We start from the raw sequence: 22,765 nt of genomic DNA, 5'->3' as shown, positions 1-22,765 counted from the left end.
TTGCTAATGAGCAGATGTGTCTACTTATACCAGTGGAAGAACAGCTGTACACATAAAAAATGCTGCAGCCACCCTAAACCAACATTTGGTATTCTGCTACAGGCCTGGAACTACATTTGGAGATTAAAGGGAAAAAAATAATCTCTCCCTGTAAAATATAACCATTTTTATGTTTTGCCTTCACATTTTTGTAACTTGCTTCCCTTTATAATTTGAGTGAGATTTGTGAGTCTTAGATTAAAGCATCTTTGTCACGTATTTCAAACGTTATTAAGAGCCTTGATGGTCTCAGCATTATTACAAGGTGTAACAAAACCCAGTGAAAATACAAAATCTATTGTCACCAGGCATATTAAATATATTCAAAATGGAATTACCAGCCCCTCAGGGAGCCATTCTTGGTCCAATACTCCTCAATATTTTCATTAATGACTCGGAGGATACAGTGAAGAGGATGCTAATTAAATCAGTGGTAAAGACATTGCTGGGAGGCCCTTGAAGGAAGCGAATAAAGCACAGCTCTGTGTTGATAAATTAACAAAAGCCATGGAAATCAATGTGCCAGGACACAATAAAGATAAATGCGTGGTGGTTCTTGCAGGGCTGGACACTCAAGAGTAGAACTGGGTTGTTTGATAGGAGTCTTTCTGTTGCCTTCTCCTAATTCCTGCTCTTTCCAACGAAATCCCAGTGGTGGGGCAGTTGATTGATGCTGACTCGTCCCACCAGCAATGAATTTAGTCTCCTGCCCAAGATCATCTCCAAAACACCTGTGATCTTTGGTTTTTTTTTAAAGTAGTAAAGTTTTTGCCAGAGTTTCACTTTGAGAATGCAGCTTCATCTCCTTCTTGAACCAAAATCTTGTGTTTTGTTGTTCTCACTGTTTGTGTTTCTCCAGGAGTAAACAGGCATTAAAAATAAATAGGTGTTATTAGGCTGCTTTGCATCCCCAGGAATTTTAGCTGCCGTGCCCTAATTTGCACGTTAGACTCTTCTTATCCATATAAATTAGAATAGACTTTTCCTGACCTATATTTGCAGTTTAGAAGATGATGTTTTCCCTGCCTCATTCTTAATGAAGGGGATTATTAACCAGAGCAGTGGTTGCCGAGGTGGGCTGAACACTTTGCATTTTGAAGTGAGCGGTGCTGAATCAATTCTAGCTCAAGGGCAAAAGTCCTTCCGGGCTCTGAATTCCTCTTTCAACAGCTTTTAGGTTCTTTATTTTACATCTGACAAGGATGTGTGGACCATTTCTCCAGAACTACTGAAAATTAAAACTCTGACACTGTGGGAAACATGAATCCACCTGAGGGAGGAAAGATTTAAGATATAAGGAAGAATGAGATTATATTATGTTATGTTATATTATATTATATTATATTATATTATATTATATTATATTATATTAAAAATATAATATCATGTGGGTCCCTTCCAACTCAGAAGGTTCTGTGATATGAGAATGAGATAATCTTGAAAGGTCTTTTCCAACCCAAACCATTCCATGACGCCGTGGTTCTATCCACGAAGCTGACGGGAATGTGATGGGAATAACAACATCTAAATTTTCATGTGCGTGTAGAATTAGGAGGGGCCAACCCTAGAAAGTCTTTTTCTGCAGAAATTTTTGATGGATTGTTCCTAATTCTTAGACAAGGAAAACAATAGATGAAGTCAAAACAAAGAGATACCAAACATTGTTTTCTTATTCAAATAACAGTAGATTTACTGTACTTGGGTCTGGAAATCTGAGGCATTGAAGCGTGGCATCATTAATCATAGTTTATGGTGATTATTAGTAGGCTTTTAATCTTTGTTTTTGTGTGTAATTAGGTACAAGAGGTCAAAGCTGACTCTCTTCTGAACAACAATATTTTCACTGAATGACTGTTTTTCTCTGCCTGCAATTTCCTTGTGCATATTTATAAGAGCACACTTGTCTGTGTTTTGAGAGAGCAGTGTCCCATGAGCTTATCTGCTGATAAAAGCAAATGACAACACTATTATTTTTATTATCACTAATTATTTTTATTACTATTGCAGCAGCACCTGGTGGATCAGAGTGGGTTTGGATTCGTAGGGCTGGCAAATGCCTAAATTGAGGCGAGGCACTAATGAACAGCAGACAAATGAAGAGAAACGAGAAGGCACGTGAATAAAACAACAGCAAATCTGTGTGGTTCCATAGCTGAGCCCATGTGGTAACTGGTCTGAATCCCTGCATTTCTTAATTAAATTTTTCCCCACCATCAGTTGTTGTCCAGCTTTTGGTAACATCCCAGAAAAGTTAATCCCCGAAGGAAATCAGCAATGAGGGCCCAATTCTGATGCCCAAACAGAAATGCCTTTGCCATGTCAGATGCTTTTAGGCATTATTCCTGTTTTCCAGCAGTTAGAAAATGTGGAGCTCTTTTCTGCCTTCTGTCAAATCCTCCAGTTTCTTCCACACATCCCTGCTGCGTGCATTTTATTTAGGATTAAAGGCTATCAAGATCTCCAGACAGGCTTGTCTCACCAGCACAGTCAGGAGGGATAAAGGCTGAGCTAAATCCACTAAAATTTAGATGCTTCCATGGCTATGGTGTTAGGAAAGATCTGTTCAACATAGTTGACTCAAATGAGGCATCAATGTTTGGTCAGTTTTGGTTGCCTGAACCAAAGCTCAGTTCCAGCTTAACCAATAAATATGGATAAAAATTTTATTCCCTTCCCATGTTCATAGAATCATAGAGTTGTCTGAGTTAGAAGGGACCTTAAAAATTATCTTATTCCACCCCCTGCCCTGGCCTGGGACACATTCCTCTATCCCAGGGTGCTCCAAGCCCTGTCCAGCCCAGCCTTGGACACTTCCAGGGATGCAGGGACAGCCACAGCTTCTCTGGACAGCCTGTGCCTGGGCCTCACGACCTTCACAGCCAGGAATTCCTTCCCAATATCCCACCCATCCCTGCCCTCTGGCAGTGGGAAGCCATTCCCTGTGTCCTGTCCCTCCATCCCTTGTCCCAAGTCCCTCTCCAGCTCTCCTGGAGCCCCTTTAGGCTCTGGAAGGGGCTCTGAGCTCTCCCTGGATCCTTCTCTTCTCCAGGCTGGACATTCCCAGCTCTCCCAGCCTGGATCCAGAGGGGCTTCAGCCTTTGGAGCATCTTCATGGCTTCCTCCAGCAGACTAAGGTTCATCCAACTCTCAGACAGATGTTTAGGAGAAAGTGCCTCTGAAAAAGCCTATTGCCTATTTATGGCAGAAAAATGTCTAAAATCCTGCCTAAACCAAATTATTTAACTTTTGATTAAAGTGAAGTCAAGTTTGATTAAAGTAAATGTCCCCCACAATAAGGTTAGTGCCATTAAGGATGATTTATGTGCATAATTCACTCTTCTGTTCATCTGTTCTGTGCACTACTGGTAAATATGAATTTTCAATTAATAATTAGAAATGGATTAACACCTTTGCCTGCCAGTGATACTTGAGTTAATACTTGAGCTTTGCTACACTCTTCCAAAACAAGCCTGTGAAGAGTTTTTTTCTGGGCTCAGGTTGATGATGCACTTCCTTCAAAGGTCAAAGAACATTCAAAAAATGCATTTATACATTGTTATATCTGAAGGAATTAATAAATCATGAATATACAGGGAACTTTTCTTCTAAACCAAGTCTTCCTTGTGAATTTCTAGTTTTTAAAAGTATGTATAAAATATTTGAAGTGTTAGAGGAGCGGTATTTCTTCTGGCATGTGAATCATGGAACGGTTTGGGTCGGCAAAGACCTCAAAGGTCTTCTAGTGCCAAAAGAAGACCAAACCCAGAGTTTCCTCCTTGACACTATAAACTGTGTATATTGAAAACTTTCTAAACCTTGTTGACAGTGTAAAACTTTCCTTTATTATGTACAAGCTCAATAATTCTTTTAAACCTCCTGAAGAAACTCTTTTCTATTTAATTTATACTCCCTGCACCGCAGCACCTTGAAAATCATCCAGAACTCTCAATGCACAGCACGGTAACGAAATTCTTTCCTATTAACATTTTTCTCCTTTAATCATGTGCCATAAAGAGTTTTACTTTCCCCTGGCAACTTTTAAGCTGTATGGATGTAATCATTAGAGTGAGTGATGACATCAAGCCGGGGTGACATGGTGCAATTGATTTTTACTAAATAATGATATGATGAGCTGGAAGAAGGAGTTTTATTAGTCTTAACTCAGCAAGGATTGATTGGGGAGAAGGAAATGACCAATCCGTATCTCGGGTTGCTGCAGGTATAAGAAAATAAGTGACAGCTGCAGAAAAGTCTATAAATCACGGGAAAAATTATGATAAAAATAAGAGCTATGAACTGCCCTTTAAAATTTCACTGGATGGCAGAGAAGAGTAGAAGAGACCTCAGCCATTTATCTCCATTATGCCTGGGATCCTCCGAGAATAGCAAAGTTGACAGATGATGCCATTACATTTTTTTTATTATTTTTAAATGGAGGGAAGATAAGGAGCGGTGTATAAGTGTTACTTTCAAGTCATTAGAGGGTTGAGTCTTCGAAAGAATTCCTTGATTTAGCCAATAAAATAAAGTGTCTTTTGCTTTAGCTTTCTGTAGGTAATGTATTAAACATTGGCTTTTCTGGAAACAAATCTGCTTGTTTGCAGTTTCTGAAGAAAAAAAAAAATAGTACTGGGGAAATCTATTTTTTTATTGGTCAGAGAACCAGAGAATGGTTTGGGTTGGAAGGGACCTTAAAGATCATCTCATTCCCCCCCGCCCTGCTCTTGGGCAGAGACAAGTTTCACTATCCCAGGTTGCTCTGAGTCTTGTCCAGCCTGGCCTTGGACACTTCCAGGGATGGGGATTCCATATTCCAGTCCGTATTCCAGTCATTCAAACCAAAAGAGAGCCAGAACTTATTGCTTTGATGCCAAAGAATGTGAGGAAGACCAAAACTAAGTCATTCCTAACCAGGTGCATCAGAAGATACCAAAGTGTTGGCAAGAAAGGGATTTTTAGAGCCATTTCTTAGCCTGTTATCTACACTTTGGCAAACAGCAGCTTTCCCTGTGGCAGTGTGTTTATATTCCTTGGCAGTCTCAACCTGAGAATGGTTCCTTTGACAGGATCTGGGAGCCCATCACAGCTCCCTGTTCTCTCCAGCCACCATCCTCTCACCACAGATTTCCATTTCACATAAAGCAGAGCTCAGCTCTTGAGGGATTTTTGTGGTTGAGTGGTGCTCCAGGCTCTGCTGGCATGGTGGGGACATTTTACGTTCCCCAGAGTGGTTGGGGCTGAGCTCTGCTGAGGAGCTTTGGTCAGCCAGAGAGAAATTCTTGAATATGATCCATGCCCAGCATCTGAACATATTTGGAGCTCCAGATGCCCTCATCTACCCTGACTCTCCAGAGACAAGAGCTTAAAATGACAGCTCAGTGCTCACACAGGATCCAGGCTGTTGGATTTTGGACTTTTTTATACTTCGGCACCACACAACCGTATCCAAACCTCACGTATTTTTGTCTTTTGCCAGAGAGGTGCAAATTCTCTGCTTTCCTCTCTGTTCTAAAATCAGCCTCTCTATCAAAGCATCTCTTTAAAAAAAGGTTTTCTGGCTGTTCCCAGCAGATCAGCTGATTTTTGTTGTTTCAGGTTTCACCACTGAGTGCCAGGCTGTTACCCTGGAGGTCTTTTTGTTCCTGTTCCTGATGTGTTCCTGATCACCTGGTGAGGGACACAGGATTTGCCTTTTCCAGTCTCTGCCTTGCCCCACTGATATTACTGAAGTAGATCTGGATGAGAACAATTCCTTCATGGAGAGGATTGTCATGCCCTGGCAGAGCTGCCTGGGGCAGTGGTGGATTCCCCATCCCTGGAGGGATTTAAAATCCGTGTGGATGTGGCACTTGGGGACATGGGTCAGTGGTGCCTTGGCAGTGCTGGGGGATGGTTGGACTTGATGATCTCAGAGGCCTTTTCCACCCTCACTAATTCTCTGATTCCTAAGAGTTAATAAATTTTCTTACCAACTTTAAAAAGGAATCTGTTTATCATCACAGTACTGAATGAAAGGGAGGGTCAGGTCCTGCGGACAGATTTTCCTATTATCCTTGAGGAAAAGATTGATCTCCTGGAGCTACCCTAAAAGCTATCCCTGAACTGGCAGGTTTTGCCCATGGCAGGGGCTGGGACTGGGTGATCTTTAGGGTCCCCTTCCAACCCAAACTGTTTTATGATTCTGCGATTCTATGAAAATGTATTTCCTTAAAGCGAAGCCCTCAGGAATGGAATGTGGCTTTAGGTGCATTGTTCAAGAGATAAATGCTCTTTGTTACATGGATATTGTCTTATTTCCCACCTGGATTTTGGATACTTTGGCTTTCAATTGCCCTTCCAAGTTAAACAACTTTGGCAAGACTGAAGACCCTAATTTTTCTGGTTTTTTTTCCCTTTTTCTTTTCTTTTTTTTTTTTTTTTCCCCCCTCTTCTCTAGAAATGTATTTTTAATTTACAGTTAGTTCTCCTCTTAACCTTCTCTTCAATAAATTAATTAAGCTGACTGGCTCCCTGATACTATGTCGTGGTGGCACATGCAGATATTTATTAATCTGATTTTTTTACTCAGAGCACTCTGCACGCGAGCTCATACCAAACTTACACTCGTAAATTCATGCTGGAAACCAGCACCCTCTGTAGTGATCCTCCATTTGGAGAGATTTTTGTAATCTCCTCCCTCGTTGGTTGTTAAACAGTTTGTTAAGCAATGAATAGATTTGTAGAATGTTAATGCTTGAGCTCAAACATCAATCAGCATTAACATATCCTGGCAAAACTAAAGCTTTCCTGGCCTGTCCTCATTTTGTTCCAAACTGGCTTTACCGGAGCTCCCTGCCACCCTGGAAGAACTGCCAAAGGAATGAGCAAAATATTCTCTGGTGGCACTTGACACTATTAAGTATTGATGAAGACCATTGCTGTTGTTTTTATTGTAATAATACGTTTTAACAGCTAAAAAATAACCCAGGTCATCAGAAAACTCCGTAAGATGTTTTGGAATCAGATTCTTTCGTGTAACTGTTGGTCATCGAATGGAGTTTTCGTTCTAATACATATTTTAAAATATTTTTGTGTCTTGTTGTTCATAAATATTTCAGGCAGTTTTTGTTTCTTTATTGTATTTCCCTTTAAATCTTTTTTTGTTGTTGTTGTTGCCTTTGGGAGTCCAAGAGGGATAAATGCATGATTTAATGAGGAGCAGTGAGATGATGCCATCTTTTCCCTCCAGTACCACAGGCTCATTCTCCACCCTCTGCCCTTTGCCAGGGGAGGTATCAAGACATCCATTTCATTTTCCATTTCATCTCCAGAATCCTCAGAGTTGATGGGAGTCCTCTGAGGGGCTTCTGCAGCCTGGTGGCAATCATAACACCAATCCAGATAATTTCCAGTTTGTCTTGGATTGCAGCTTTTTGGGAGGACTCTGCTCAAGAAACTCCAGTTTTTTCACTCCCCCAAGTTCATCCACACAGCCAGACAAAGTCAAGATTGACGCATTTTATTCCAGCAGAGCGTAAAGTTGTGTTCTTGAATGCAAAATTGGTAACAAGAGGGGAAAGGCAATGATAACAAAGCTGCCAATGCAGCTGCAAAAATGCATGTTCAGATCATTCTTGATGCAAAAGCTGCTCTGAGGCTGTTGTTTGACTTTAGGGAAAAGAATGGGAATGGGAATGGGAATGGGAATGGGAATGGGAATGGGAATGGGAATGGGAATGGGAAGCAGCAGTGGCCTCCCAGGATTGCAGTGCCAAACCAGATCTGGGCTGGTCACCTCAGGGGACAGTTGTCAGCTCTCTGCTTTGGCCCAGTGTCTTGTAGCTTTGTAGGAAGAATCCATCCCATAGTTTGCGAATTTGTACAGGAACAGTTTCATACATCAAGTTTTCTGAAGGGGTTGCACATATCAGCAGAAATATCACAAAATCCTGGTGCCAAAATTGACCATCCAGCCTGGCCTTGAACACCTCCAGGGATGGGGAATCCACAAACTCTCTGGGCAGCCTGTCCCAAAAATAACTGTTTTTCTCCAAAAGTATTTTGTATTTTTCTCCCATTAAGTTGTATTCCCACGGCACAAGAAAGATTATAATCACTTGATAAAATCAACAATTTTTGGTAACCATTAGCATGGTTCAAAATCAGTTTTTTTAAGAGTGCCTTCATTACAGTGGCTGCGGATTAATTATTTAAGGTTTGACATCTCTATTTGACTATTGTGTGATGGAACAAAACCATAAAATGCTAATATTTCATTTGTGTGACATTTTAAAGGTGATAGCAGCATTGAATCCCTTCAGGACTCTTTAACCAAAGACTTGGACTTCCTAAAACTACCTGCTGAGTGTGCATGGCAGAAACTGTGCTGATCCAGCTGTATGCAACATCCTGAATTTAGTGGGAGGTGTCCCATGGCAGGGGGTTGGATAGACGAGCTTTAAGGCCTCTCCCAAGCCAACCCATCCCAGGATTCTGTGAAATGTTGGTGTTTTGAACTTCTCCCAGCACCCAGGGAGGGAGGGAAGCTGATCCCGCTGTGTTCTGTCCCCCCAGGGATGCGGCAGGGGAATGATGTCGGCACCCAGTATCGCTCGGCCATCTACACTTTTTCCCAGGAACAGATGGAAGCTGCCCTGAGATCCAAGGAAGAATATCAGAAGGTAACACTGGGCAGGGGGTGGAATTGCTTCACCTGTGAGCACAAGGTCAAAGATGGTACCAATTAACACAAAATCTCTCCCTGTGCTGTGCACTCTCTGTGCTGCTGTTGCAGCTCTTCAGTCCGATGCCCGCCTTGCATCAAAGTTGCTTTAAATTCTAACTTTTAGGTTTTTTTTTTTTTTTTTTTTTTTTTTTTTTTTTTTTTTTTTTTGTTGGAGTCGTTTTATAACCACGCAGAAAGAAAAATAGTTCCAGATATTTTGAGTCTCTGCTACAGATTTATTTAATGTGAGTTCACCAGAGCAGAAATCTGTGACCTTAAAACTATTCAAGGTTCTCTGGACCCCAAACCCTGAAGGGTGTACCCAAAATCCCAGATCCAAGAGTTCCTGAACATTGCTGATGGATAATTGAGCTGGATAACTCAGGATCACCCACCTGATGCTTATGAGATGCTTCTATCAAGCCTTTCCATAAGTGTCCTGGATGAGATGTGACAGCCTGTGACTAACTGACAGTATTTGTTGTGACACAAGGATTTGTGTGAGAGAACATTGACCGATTCCCTTTCTTACAGAGAATTTTTCCCTGTTTTCTGGGGAAGATGGATTCTGTCTCTTCCCTGCCACATTATTGTTTAAGTAGAGGCAGAGGGATTGGTATCCTGCAGTGTTGTTGCACTGTGGTGCTGTGCAGTGCTCTTGTCAATGCAAAATACAGATTCTGCAGCAGAAAGATATTAAATTATTATAATTTATATGAAAAAACCCACTCACTTGGGACATCAGGGCAGTAAACTTAAGTAGTACTAAAAGAAAACCAAGTAGTCATTGTATTTAATTATACAATCACCTCACAGGAGCTTTGGTGTATATTTGATGTTAAAGGTAAAAAACTCTTTTTACATCAGCCAGAAGGTCCCAAAAGGCAGCAGTTTGTTTTTCACCAGTGTGGGTATGACTGGGTGAGCTCCTAGGGCTGGTTTCCTACTTGCAATTGGAATTATTTTGAGTGCAAAGAGGTGCTCAGAACTGCAGGTAAGTGATTTCCAGATCTGATAACTGTGAATGTAAATGAAGTGCTCAACGACTTATGTTTTCTTCTGATGGGGTTAAGTCAGTCTTGCAGGTGTTTATCTGATGGTTTTGGAAGATATTTATCATTCAAAACTTCTTTTTACTCATTATTTACCTTAGATCCACTGCTTTTCCAAATTCCTTTTATTCCTTTCTTTTAGCATCTGCTGACCAACATCACCCTGCAAATCTTGCAGCTTTAATTTGCTTTCCCAACTCTATTATCCTCTGCTGTTATTTGTCATTAAATAAATACTGACATGAGAGCAAAATTGCCATGTGTGAGATTGCAATATGATATTACAGAAATTTCCATCATCAAATAGATTTCCTTAATGGCACCATTTAAAATTTACCTACTTTGAAAAGTGTGTGTAATTAGTACATTTATATAATTAGGCACAACTGTAAGTGAGCACATGTAGAGTTTGTTTTTGCACTGAAGTGGGGAAGGAAGGGACGGTGTTGCCAGCTAAGGAAACCCAGCAAATATGCGCTGAAATTCCTTAGGGATGTGTGTTTCCCATGTTTTATTAACAACAATATCTCCAATATTATCTACTGGGGTATTACAGGAGCTGCGGAATGGTTGTGTGGGAAACACACTGAGCAAACAATTTGTTCAGGAATCCCTTTTCATATTAAGTGCTGTGCATTCCATTATTTTAATGTAAATGTAATACAGCCACTTTCCTTATTATTGCAGCCATTTAAAACAAATATCAAGCTTTTCTGGCAGTGACACATGCCAGATAATCATGGATAAAAATGTGGGAATGGCACAATTTTCCCGTGATAAGCAGTGGTGCCTGCAGCAAGGGAGGAAGGACTAACAAATATTACAATAACTGCAGTGTGCATGGGCGACTCCAGCGTTTTTTGGCACTGCAAAGGAAGAAAAATAAAATCAAAATGTCATTTATTTTTTTGTTCACTGTATAATTGTGCATGTGCTCTTAGATGTGGTTTGAGCTGAGGGCCTGAAAGAGCCCTAAAAATGGCCTTCAACCAGACAATGATGGGTTTGCTGAAAGAGGTTTGGGGTTTTTTCCAGCTGGCTCCAGAAAAGAGAATGGAGCTGGGGAAGGGGCTGGAGCACCAGGAGCGGCTGAGGGAGCTGGGAAAGGGGCTCAGCCTGGAGAAAAGGAGGCTCAGGGGGAACCTTGTGGCTTTGTGCAACTCCCTGACAGGAGAGGACAGCCAGGGATGGTCGGACTCTGCTCACAGAGAACAGAGACAGGACAAAGGGAAACAGCCTCAAGCTGTGCCAAGTCGTGGTTTAGATTGGATATTAGGGGGAAAAAAACTCTTCACAGAAAGGGTGAGCAAGTGTTGGAATGGGTTTCCCAGCTCAGTGTTGGATTCCCCATTCCTGGAGGGATTTAAAAGCTGTGTGGGTGTGGCAGCTGGGGACATGGATCAGTGGTGGCCTTGGCAGTTCTGGGGGATGCTTGGAGTCGATGATCTCGGAGTGCTTTTCCAACCTCAGTGATGCTGGGATTCAATCTTAAGTGACAATAATCAGATTTATTGCCAGGCTGTGAACGAGACCCTCGGCGTGCCCCGAGCACAGGTACCCTGCAAGGTCACACCTATTTGAAGTCATGGAACTTGATGCTGATTCCTGCAGCTGCTCTGGGAGCTGAGAAGTGGCAGCAGAGTGCTGAATTCACACTGAGCTGTGGGGCTGGAGCTGCTGAGGGATCTGAGTGCAGGAGTCAGAGTCAGCTACCGGTGACAGAGACTGTAATACAACAGTGCTGCTGCTGAACGGTGACACAATGGAAGTGTAATCAGAAAAATATCAAATGAGGGCCAGGCCTTGGTGAAATCACTGTGAATGGGGTAGTTTTGCCTGAAGCTGAGGTTTTTTTTAATACAGGTGAACCTGAGGTTACTCAATTTTCAAGGCAGTTGCTCAGCTGGGTTTGGTTTTGAAACGAAGTATCAAGGCAATTGTAATCCAGAGAGTGAAATCAGGGTGGGAAGAAGTTTGTATTCATTTTTTTCAGAATCAGACATGCAGTTGTTTTGTCAAGCACTAGCACTGGGTCTTAAGGCTACAAGAATACACAGAGTGCCTCCCATTCATGGAATCACAAAACAGTTTGGATGGGAAGGGACCTGAAAGCTCATTCTGTACCACTCCCTGCCATGGGCAGGGACACCTTCCGCTATCCCAGGGTGCTCCAAGCCCTGTCCAGCCTGGCCTTGGACACTTCCAGGGATCCAGGGGCAGCCACAGCTTCTCTGGGCACCCTGTGCCAGGCCTCCTCATCCTCACAGCTAGGAATTCCTTCCCAATATCCCATCCATCCTTGCCCTCTGGCAGTGGAAGCCATTCCCTGTGTCCTGTCCCTCCATCCCTTTTCCCAGGTCCCTCTCCAGCTCTCCTGGAGCCCCTTTAGGCTCTGGAAGGGGCTCTGAGCTCTCTCTGGATCCTTCTCCAGGCGAACACCCCCAGCTCTCCCAGCCTGGCTCCAGAGCAGAGGTTCTGGATGGATGCATTCCATGGAATAAGGAACGCAGTGAATTAGCACCGGCCAGCAGAAGCTGCAGCAATCCCTGCAGCACAGCACTTTAGCAGACACCGGGGAGCCTCCATCAGCTTTCTGTGATATGATGTGGGAGCAAACCAGCAAAACCCTCAGGCGCAAAAATAAGACCTTTACATTCGGTATTAGGGAAAAGAGATTGAAAAGCTGGAGTTTCCAAAAGCATTCCAAAAGCAATGAGCTTCCAAAGCAGCAACCTGCGAGGAGGTGAAGTTGTCAGGATTGTGTTTGTCAGAGCTGGAGGAAGGGCTGTTTACAGACCTCTGGGACCTGCAGTTCTGAGTGGTTAATTCCATGAAGGAATGCCTGGCGGCAGGAATTCACAACCTTCATCTGTGTTTTTATCTGACGTGCTGTGTGAATTCAGAACAGACTGTGCCTGGGAGATGGTTTTTCATGTGATTTTTGGCTGGGAGAAGTTAAATAGCTCTTTAAAATGAGATTGTTTTTATTAAAGCAATACAATAGTCAATAAAAAAATAACACCTGCTTACTCTTCTTCAAATTATGTCTAATTCAGAGCTTTATGTGTCAAATTATCTCTGCTTCACTCTGCTGTGAATGGCAACGACTTGATTCCTGATTGATGGTGGTGGCTCTTGTGGAGACAAGCAAAGCTGATCTGATAAGCTGAGCCATTCTTTGGTTTGTAATCACTTTTCTGTGCTGCAGAGATACCCTTTGTATGTTCATCCCTCTCGGAGAAAGCTGCATTTGGCTACGGATGAGGAGGTTTTGTGTGAGCAGTTGTGAACTCTTTTCATGTTACTGTAACCGCAGAAAATTTGACTTTGCCACTCCAGTAAAATTCGGGCATCTCACAGCGGGAAAATCTCTCAAAACTAATCCTAATCCATTTCTTGGTGACAGTGGCAACAAGATAAAAGCTTTAATGGCATGAACTTAGGATGAACTTGTGGATGTGTCTACCTGGACTTCAGCAAAGCCTTTGACATCATCTCCCATGGCTTACTCCTGGAAAATCCATCAGCACATGGCCTGGGCTGGTTCCCTGTGGGCTGGGTTAAGAACTGGTGATGGCTGGGCACAGGGAGTTCTGGGGAATGATGCTGCACTTGGTGACAGCAGCTCCAGGCTGGGGCAGGGGGGCTGGAAAAGGCCCTGGGGGTGCTGGGGACAGCAGCTGGACATGAGCCAGGCGTGCCCAGGTGGGCGAGAGGACGATGGCACCTGGGCTGTCACAGCTCTGGGGTGGCAGCAGGACCAGGGCAGTGCCTGTCCCCTGTGCTGGCACTGCTGGGACACCTCCAGCTGGGAAAACTTCTGGGACAAAAAGGACATTGGGAGGCTGGAGCGTGTCAAGGGAAGGGAATGGAGCTGGGGAAGGGGCTGGAGCACCAGGAGCAGCTGAGGGAGCTGGGAAAGGGGCTCAGCCTGTAGAAAAGGAGGCTCAGGGGGGATCTTCTGGCTCTGCACAACTCCCTGACAGGAGGGGACAGGCAGGGGGGGTCAGGCTCTGCTCTCAGGAAACAGGGACAGGAAGAGAGAGAACAGCCTCAAGTTATACCAGGAGAGGTTTAGTTTGGACATCAGGAGGGATTTCTTCATGAAAAAGGTGATTAGATGTTGGAAGGGGCTTCCCAGGGAGGTCGTGGATTCCTTAAATCCCATTTCATTCCACCCCCTGCCATGGGCAGGGACACCTCCCGCTATCCCAGGTTGCTCCAAGCCCCATCCAACCTCACCTTGGACACTTCTGGGGATGGGCATTCCCTGAGGCAGAGAATCCCATGCCGAGTGCATCCTGCTACTATTCCTGTTCCCCAGGAATGCAGCACATGGTGCTTATTTTTATTAATGCCAAGAAAGGTGAGATTTATTTTTTTTATAGCTTTCAATTCTGCATTTATTGTCTTCACTTGATAAAGGCCAGGCATTTCACTTGGCCCTTTGACTGTTGCAAATACAGCGGACCCTGCATTTGGATTTAAAACCGGGAACAGCAGGATGAAACCAGACTTTGTATTTTGCAATCATTTTTTCATCTGAGAGGTCGTGGGGGTCACCGAAGGAGCCGTTTGCTTTATTGCACTGGGAATGTGAAGTTTGTATTGGACATTTAAACTAATGCTAGAAATTGCCCTGTAATAAACTAATGTAAATATCAAATGGATTTGACTCCAAGAGTGGGTTGTAAATAAAACATTTCCTGCTTTGTGTGGCTCGCTCTGTTCAGCCTGCCATTAATGTAAAAACACGCTGGATCTGTGTCGACATCCCATTTTCATGTCCTTAGGCAGATGAATTCTCAGTCTCCAGGACAGATCCCCATGTTGCTTCATAAAATGAAGATTTAAAGGGCTGGGCTGTTGTTCGAGGGGGTCCTACCCTGTGTGACCTGGCCTCCAGTTGGGCACAGCTCTCCTGTGGGTCCTGGGTCATCCCAGTTCCAGGGAGAAGTAGTGGAATGTGCACTGATGCCAGCCCAGGGTTAAATCCCTTCCCATCAGCCTGGAGGTGTTCTCTTCAGTGGTATCTGGGATCCTTCTGAAGAGCTTCTACTCCAGACTTTTGAATTTCCTGATCTTGATCATGCGTCTGTTACAGTGTTCTGAAAGAGTCGCAAGCACATTGAATGTCAGGTGCATAAATGTGATAATGACCTTAATAATGGTGGTTTTAAGGGAACACAGGATTTACAGGGAGCAGGATGGAATTGCTTCTTTTCAGGAGGCTCTCGTGGAGTTTAGTTTAACTGAGAGGTTAGTTATGGGGAGGACAGGATAAAATAGAAAAAGGTCAAGGTAGAAGGAACATGATGGTCGTTAGCTGGTGCTGTTCTTGTTCTTTTTGGGTTAAACACAACCCTTGAAATTCACCTAAGGAAAAATTTCCAGGAAATAAACCTGAAGAATCATCTCCAGATGTGTTCAGTCTCATAATGTGTGATAATGTCGTGTCTTAATTCTGCTCTGCCCTTTGGAGCCATCCAAGATTTGAAGTGGGAATCTCTGGATGGACTGAGATGGGGAGGGAGATTGGTCTGGTTTGAGGTTTCCATACAAATTAAAAAATTCAGGAAAAAGCCTTTTTTTAAAGTGACATGTACATTTCTAACGAGCATGGAAGCATTACTTCTGCTCTCCAAACAGTTTGTTTATCCCTAGTGCTGAGCTGTGAGATCCAAGAACACTCCTCAAACCTCATTTTCTCAGGGACAGAAGTGTGCCTGAGCCAGGATCCAAATGAATACTCATGGAACACTTCCCCACTGTTTACCCAACTCTGAAATACAAAGCAAAAAATGTATCTGAGCATGATGACACTTCAGGAAGTTCTGAGTTCCACAGAGCTCTCATGTGGAAATGACAGACACTCAACATTTATAAAATATCCTGCTCAGGCCTCTGAATATGGACATAGGAGGGTCTACTTAAACACTCAGGCCCCCATGATTTGATAACCAGATGGTTGATAGCCAATTGTTTTGACAATTTATCCCTGCTGAAGTTGTTTTCCAGCTGATGTTACCATTTGCTTAAATAACTCTCAAGATTCCCTCACAGAACCTGTGCAGATCTGCCATAAGCTGCAAATCCAGAGCAACCCCATTTGAATCCATGGAATTACTTTGCATTTCCAGTAATGTAATTGAGATAAAAAATCTGGCCCAGGAGTTTGGTTCCTCTCAGTATTTTTGTTGCCCTAAGAACCATCATAAGATTGTGTGAATTATTTTCTGTATGAAGTGTGCCACTATATCAAAAAGATATGTTAGCTTTGGGGAGAACAAGTCAATATTTCCTGGAAGGAAAAATCAGAGGATGCTTCATCCAGCAACATTGTCATGTCTGGTTTGATTTCGTGGTCTTTTTTCATCAAGACTTTTTTCTCCTTTATTGACTTACATAGATCTCTTGTAGACTGGTCTTTCCTTTGGTTTTGTCATGGAATCACAGAATTCCAGAACGGTTTGGGTTGGAAAGAAACTTAAAGCCCATCCCATTCCATTCTCTGCCATGGGCAGGGACACCTTCCACTATCCCAGGTTGCTCCAAGCCCCATCCAGCCTGGCCTTGGACACTCCCAGGGATCCAGGGGCAGCCACGGCTTCTCTGGGCACCTTGTGCCAGGGCCTCACCACCCTCACAGGGAAGAAGAATCTTCTGTCATTTAGTACTGTCCCTCATCCTTTTCTTCCTAGTTCCACATTTTCCCCAGTCCTCAGATTTTCCACTTTTTTTCCCTTGGGCCTGTGTTTCTGAAAAACCTTTTTTTTTTTTTTTTTTTTTTTATTCATTCTTCCAGACAAATACAAACTTGTGGTTTTTTTCTGTTTATTAGTTGTCATTTACTCGCTGGATCTGTGAGGGAATCTGACTACCAACATAAAGTGGACAAAATATATTCCCTCTTCCTGCTGCCTAGAGCATCCCGAGACACCTTCTAGGGCAGGGCCATGGAATTATGTGCAGGAAAAGTCATCAAAGACTGAGAAATCACTTTCAGTGAATCCCTGCTTCAGGCCCCAGTATTAAATCCAGTATTCAATCCTGACCTTTCCCCGAGCAAGCAGCCTCCTATGGATTTTTGGGGTTAATGTATTTCCATTGTGGCTGCTCCTTTTCTCCTGTGCTTTGGTTATTTTTAGTTGGCTCAGTTAAACCAGGTTTTTTTCAAGCTTTAAAGGAGTTGTATTTAAGGTGTCCACAGGAAAAAAAGAACTTTTACACATCAAGACCCTTTGTGAGATGGTGGGGAAGGGCAGGAGGAAGAGCTGTATCCAGACAATGGGTGAAGATGGAATTTTGGATTTTTTCAGGGAAGCCATGCAGGCAATTCAAGATTTAACTCCATCCCAATGATCTCAGTGGTCCAGGGCAGTAACTCTGGTCTTCATGTGATCCCCCAGTTGTACCAGCACTAATTTTGAAATTATTTCTACACCTTGATCACTACAATTCACAACAGTCCTGGTGAAAGTTCATTTTAATCCAGTTGTTGTTCCCTATATCAATGCCATTTTTGCTCATCTTTTAAAAATTAATTTTATGATACTTAATCAAACACAAAATGTTCACTGCATTGGATCTGCAAATTTTCCTGTGTCAGCTGAACTTGAAATAGCATCAAAGACAGATGTTGGGTTTTTATTTGACCTGTTTTCTACAAAAACATTGATTGGCACTAATTATAGTCCCTATCATTTGAATGTCATTTCTTTCTTGGGGGGGTGGGGGGTGGTTTTGATTGTTTTTTTGTTTGTTTGTTTGAGTGTTTGCTTGTTTTGTTTTCTTTTTACCCAGTTTGTTACCCAGTTTGTCCCAGTGTTGTTTGTGTTGTCTTATTTTCCCTTTTGAACTGCTCAGGGAACTCGTGCTCATTCCCTCTTCTAAAATTTTCAATATTAATAATCTGGCGATTATGTGAAATTCACATTTTCCTTAAAAAGCTAAAAAATTAGACAAATTTGGCTTTATTGGACAGGGCTTCAGCTGAAGGACAACAAACCTAAAGGTTTTTGCACTCCTTAAAGATATTTTCTACATATTTCTAGATAATCTAGATTTTTTAATATGGAAAACACAATAATTAAATTTATATATTTATTTATCAAATATTTAAGAAATACAGTTGTATTTATTACAAATGGCTGAGCGGCTTTCCTAGAAATTTGGAAAAATCAGTTTTCTCCAGCAATGACGACTTTCAGCCCAAACCATGAAGTTTTGTGAAGATTAAAACACCTGAAGAAAAAATTCTGGGAAAAAAAAAAAAAAAGAGGAGTTGAAGAATTGCAGTGAGGGATTGCTGCATCCCTCCTCCTTCTCCACATGCACATACACAAATGTGCACTTTTTAACATCATCATCATAATTTTATTTTCTGTAATATTTTTTATTTTTATCTCAATCAGCTAGTTATATCCTGGGTGGTGATTTTTCATCCAGCTCTTCTTGCCGTTATACGTATGTGGCTGCTATTTTATGTGCCAGAAATCCTAGGAAATATATTTCCCCATTATCCCGTGATATATTATCATAGGAAAAACCTTCAGTGCGAAACTAGGGGGTTTTCCAGGGCTGGAGAAATCCTGATTTCTTTCATTGCCCTCTAGTGGGCTCGAGCTCTTCTGCAAGGGCAGGGAATGAGGAGCTTTCTCCTTCTCTTTGTGCGACACAAACAGTCAGGTTTTCTGTAATTTCGGTTATTTGTCCATATTTGTGCGATTCCTAGAGCATCATTTCATGGATCAGATGCAGCAGAATTATCCTGCTGGGGTTTATAAATTATGACAAAGAGAGGATTCTGTGCTTTGCGTATTTTGCTGAGGAAAGCAGTGGAGATGGGCATTACCTGAATGAACACTCCCCAAGTGAATTTTGCGAAGGACACTCGTAGGTGTTGGGCTGTCATTGAAATATTTACAGCCTGGAGAAGTAGATATCATGTTTCTATAATCTTCTGCCGTTGTAGCTGTGTCAAATGGTGAATTCATCCCGCAGTCCAGCTGAAGGAGGGCTTGGCAAATGTTCCATCGCATTTATTTGTGATTTATCATGGAATCCTAGAATGGTTTGGGTTGGAAGGGACCTTAAGGATCATGAGCAGGGACACCTCCCACGGTCCCAGGCCCCATCCAGTCTGATCTTGGACACTTCCAGAGATCCAGGGGCAGCTACAGCTTCTCTGGGCACTCTGTGGACCTCACCACTCTCACTGGGAAGGATTTCTTTCCCAATATCTCATCTATTCCTGCCCTCTGGCAGTGGGAGGCCATTCCCTCTGTCCTGTCCCTCCAGGCCCTTGAGGCAAAGAGATTAATTTTGGACAGTAACATCAAAGAAATCAAACGCGACTCCAGACTGGTTGCTTTTTTTTTTTTTTTTTTTTTTTTTTTTGAATTAGCAAACAATTTATGAATGTATAGTATATCATAATGTATTATGGCTTGCTGGTCTTATAAAGTGAGTGATTTCTTGATGTAAAGTCCCTGTTTAAAATACGTTGGCTTCATACACAGTTGTATTTCTGCACTGTCCTGGAAAGAGAGGAAGGGAAAAGGCTCTAAAGCACATTTTGGAAATGGCAGCGTAGTTCTGTCTCAGATACTTGGGTTAGGTCAGGCATTAATTAACATCATGACAGAATCACAAAGTTCATTAGAGAGCAGAGCACGAGGGAGTAAAGCACCTGTGCAAGAAGCAAAAGCAGGGTTGTTTAGAATCATGGGATCATGGGATTGTTTAGGTTGGAGAAGCCCTTGGAGGTCGTCCAGTCCAACCATTCCCAGCACCGCCAAGGCCACCGCTGACCCGTGTCCACAAGAGCCACATCCACATGGATTCTACATCCCTCCAAGGATGGGGACTCCACCACTGCCCTGGGCAGCTGTGCCAGGGCTGGACAACTTTTTTGGGAAAGAAATTATTCCTAATATTCGATCCAACCCCCCCCCGGTGCAACTTGAGGCCATTTTCTGTTGTCACATGTGATGGATTCACCATCCGCGAACGATGGCTCCGTATCCGCTGATGTGAGGGGTGTCAGCATTTGCTGCCTTCCGGTGGATTGGAACCTCCCTGGTTTGACAGGATATTGAGAAATGATGGAATGTGGTTGAGGGAGTGCTTCTGGAAGCTCCCTCAGCATCTTTGGGTGGATCCCATCCCACCCCATTGGCTTAGTGGTGTAGCAGGTTGATGACAGCCTTGGATTACAGGATTCATTCTGCTCCCTGTTTCTCTCTGGAGAACAACTGGTCTGACTGTTAAAGACTGAGGCAAAGAAGGCATTCAGTACCCCCACCTGCTCCTCATCCTTTGCTGTTCCATTCCCCCTGCAGCCAGCAAAGGATGGAGATTTGTCTGTCCGTGTTTGCGGATGTGCGCTGAGAGCGGCAGGGAAAAAATCCTGCAGATTTGCACTTCAGGAATGACTCACTCCCTCTGGTGGGAACATTTCATTCTGAACGTGTGATGCTGCTTTCCCTCCTCCTCCTCCTCCTTCTCCTTCTCCTCCTTCTCCTCCTCCTCCTTCTCCTCGTCCTGCATCCACCCCCCTCCCCACATTCCCATTCCTGCTGCTCCGTGTGTGACATCTGCTCCGTGCGCTGCAGAGCAGCACTTTGGTTTCTATGGTAGCTGCTGTAGCCTCTGGACCCATGGACCAGGAGGGAGAGGAAGAAAAAAAATGCTCAAAGTGGCCAAATTCAGGTGCAGGATGTACATTCTCCCTTGGTCAGAGGGCTGGGATGTTTTGGGAGAGGGTGTCCCATGGGTAGGTCGCTCCCATGAGTGGCAGCTGCCAGGACATTCCAGGGTAATTTCCTTCCTTCTCCTGGGAAAAGTGCCTGGAGGCCAGCAGTGAAGTGGAGGGTGTGAAGAGCAGCAGATTCTGGGTTTGGTTGAACTTCACGTTTCCTTTTGTCTCATTTAGGTCTTCAGGTTGCAGCGAACTCTCCTTGGCTTCTGCCTTTAAGATGGTGAAAATGCAGATGCCAGACCTAAGATATTGTAATTAAGTGTCTATTTATAACGGAGTTTGTCATTAAAATTACTGTGTCATTTTTTAAACAAGGGAGGATAATGCCAGTTCACAATCTACACCTGTAGCTGTGGATTTTTTTTTTTTTTTAATTATTTTAAATGCAGTTCTTCTTTGATTTGTTCTGTCTCTGAATTCATTAAGAAGCCTGAATTAGCATCCTGGCACATTGTCTGGGGCTTCTTCACTCCTCCGTCCCCTCAGGTACAAACGCCAGGATTCTGAACTTCAGCTAAAAGGGAGAGCTAAAATACAGAGCCCACTCCTTAATTTTTAAACATTCTTTGTAGAATGTAATCAGAATAAGGATTTTAGCAACCATTCCTTCATGGAAAGGGTTGTCCAGCCCTGGCACAGCTGCCCAAGGCAGTGTTGGGAGTCCCCATCCTTGGAGGGATTTAAAAGCCGTGTGAATGTGGCACTTGGGTATGTGGGTCAGTGGTGGCCTTGGCAGTGCTGGGAATGGTTGGACTCAGTGATCTCCAAGGACTTTTCCAACTTTTACGATTCTGTGATTCCATTATGTCATCATGCCACACCATTGCAAAGATAAATCTGTTTTAGAGCAGCTTTTTCATGGGAGACAATGCCAGAGGGTGCTGGGACCCACAAATTAATCTGAACTTGGTAAATCACGGAATAATGGAATGGTTTGGGTTGGAAGGGACCCTAAAAATCATCCTGTTCCGACAGCTGGGAGAGGGCAGGTTGTCAGGGATGAAGGTTGTGCCTCCTGTGCTCATGTGGGCACATGGATGATCCTGAGCTCTGACATACCTCCACAGACAGGTCCTGCCCGAGTGAGGGGAATTCAGGGCTGGGTGTACTTCAGAGAACCCCCAAGAGCTCTCTTTGTGGCAAATGAACAGGTCCTTTTCAGGTCCATGCTTCCTTTATTTCTTTTCATTGAAATGTGGTTTTTAATTCCATTTCCTGTAATCCTTGGCATTTCAGGATGCTAAGGACAAATATGTCATCTTGTATGAAGAATATTTTACATCTTTAGCATTCCTGCTGTGCTTTGTATGATTCTATCATCCCGCTGTGTTTGCACCTTGCATTTTTTTTTTTTTTTTTTTTTTTTTCTATTCTGTCACTTATTCCTGTTTAATCCCATATAATCTTTCATGGAGTCTTTATCAGCAAGCCAGACCTCAGATCCCCTCAGCCTAAGCAGTTGTCAACGACATGATAAATCCTCTAAAATCGGTTGGAGTCTGGTGTTTGTGGAGCTCTGTTGCGGTTCTGAAACAGCCCAAATTGGACTTTTTTATGGAAAACTAGGACAGACTGGATTTTTTATGGAAGACTGCGGCACAAGAAGAGCTTTTGCCATGATCCTTAGTATTTATGGTTGTCTCCCAGCTTTAGGGTGCTGCTTGTCTCCCTGTTTTACCCTCAGTCTAGGTCATAGTCCCATATGTTTTATGGACCCTCTTCCAGCTGCATGGAAATCCCAACCATCCTTAAGGACATTCCATTTCTATTTGTCATTAGCAGTCCTTATAAGCACCTTTTTTTCCTTTTTTTCCACCTTTTTGCCTGTGAGCAGGAAGGCTTCACAGCCTCTAAACGGGCTCAGCTCTGACTTCAATCCTTCGAGGTGTCACATCAGGTAAATCACATGCAGAACCATGGAATCATTTAGGTCAGAAAAAACCTCCAACGTCATCAATTCCAATCTTTAAATCCTACCCTTGCCTTCTAAACATAGCCAGAAAATAAAGTTAGATGTCCTTAAAAGGTGATTAAATTATCTGGGTCCTCCCCCTCAGAGAATCACTGAGGGTGGAAAAGACCTTCAAGGCCATCGAGTCCGACCTGTGACCGATCCCCAGTTTGTCACCCAGCCCTGAGCACTGAGTGCCACGTGCAGGCCTTCCCTGGGCACCTCCAGGGGCGCTCCTTGGGCTTCCCCTTCCAGTG

At 43.3% G+C, this 22,765-nt stretch overlaps 1 protein-coding gene across 2 annotated transcripts in view; it reads left to right on the top strand.

Annotated features, from left to right (window-relative positions):
* MSRA (methionine sulfoxide reductase A) overlaps nt 1-22,765 on the top strand; it is a 236,737-nt gene that overhangs the window by 146,323 nt on the left and 67,649 nt on the right. For both annotated transcript variants that reach the window (XM_040060650.2, XM_058419797.1), the window contains exon 5: nt 8,593-8,699. In XM_040060650.2, coding sequence (XP_039916584.1) covers nt 8,593-8,699 — 107 coding nt within the window. The remainder of the gene's footprint in view (nt 1-8,592; nt 8,700-22,765) is intronic.

This window comes from Hirundo rustica, chromosome 3 (assembly GCF_015227805.2).
Source record: "Hirundo rustica isolate bHirRus1 chromosome 3, bHirRus1.pri.v3, whole genome shotgun sequence".
NCBI classification, from domain to species: domain Eukaryota; kingdom Metazoa; phylum Chordata; class Aves; order Passeriformes; family Hirundinidae; genus Hirundo; species Hirundo rustica.
Note: the sequence above shows the minus strand (reverse complement) of the source record. Positions and strands in the feature narration are given on the sequence as shown.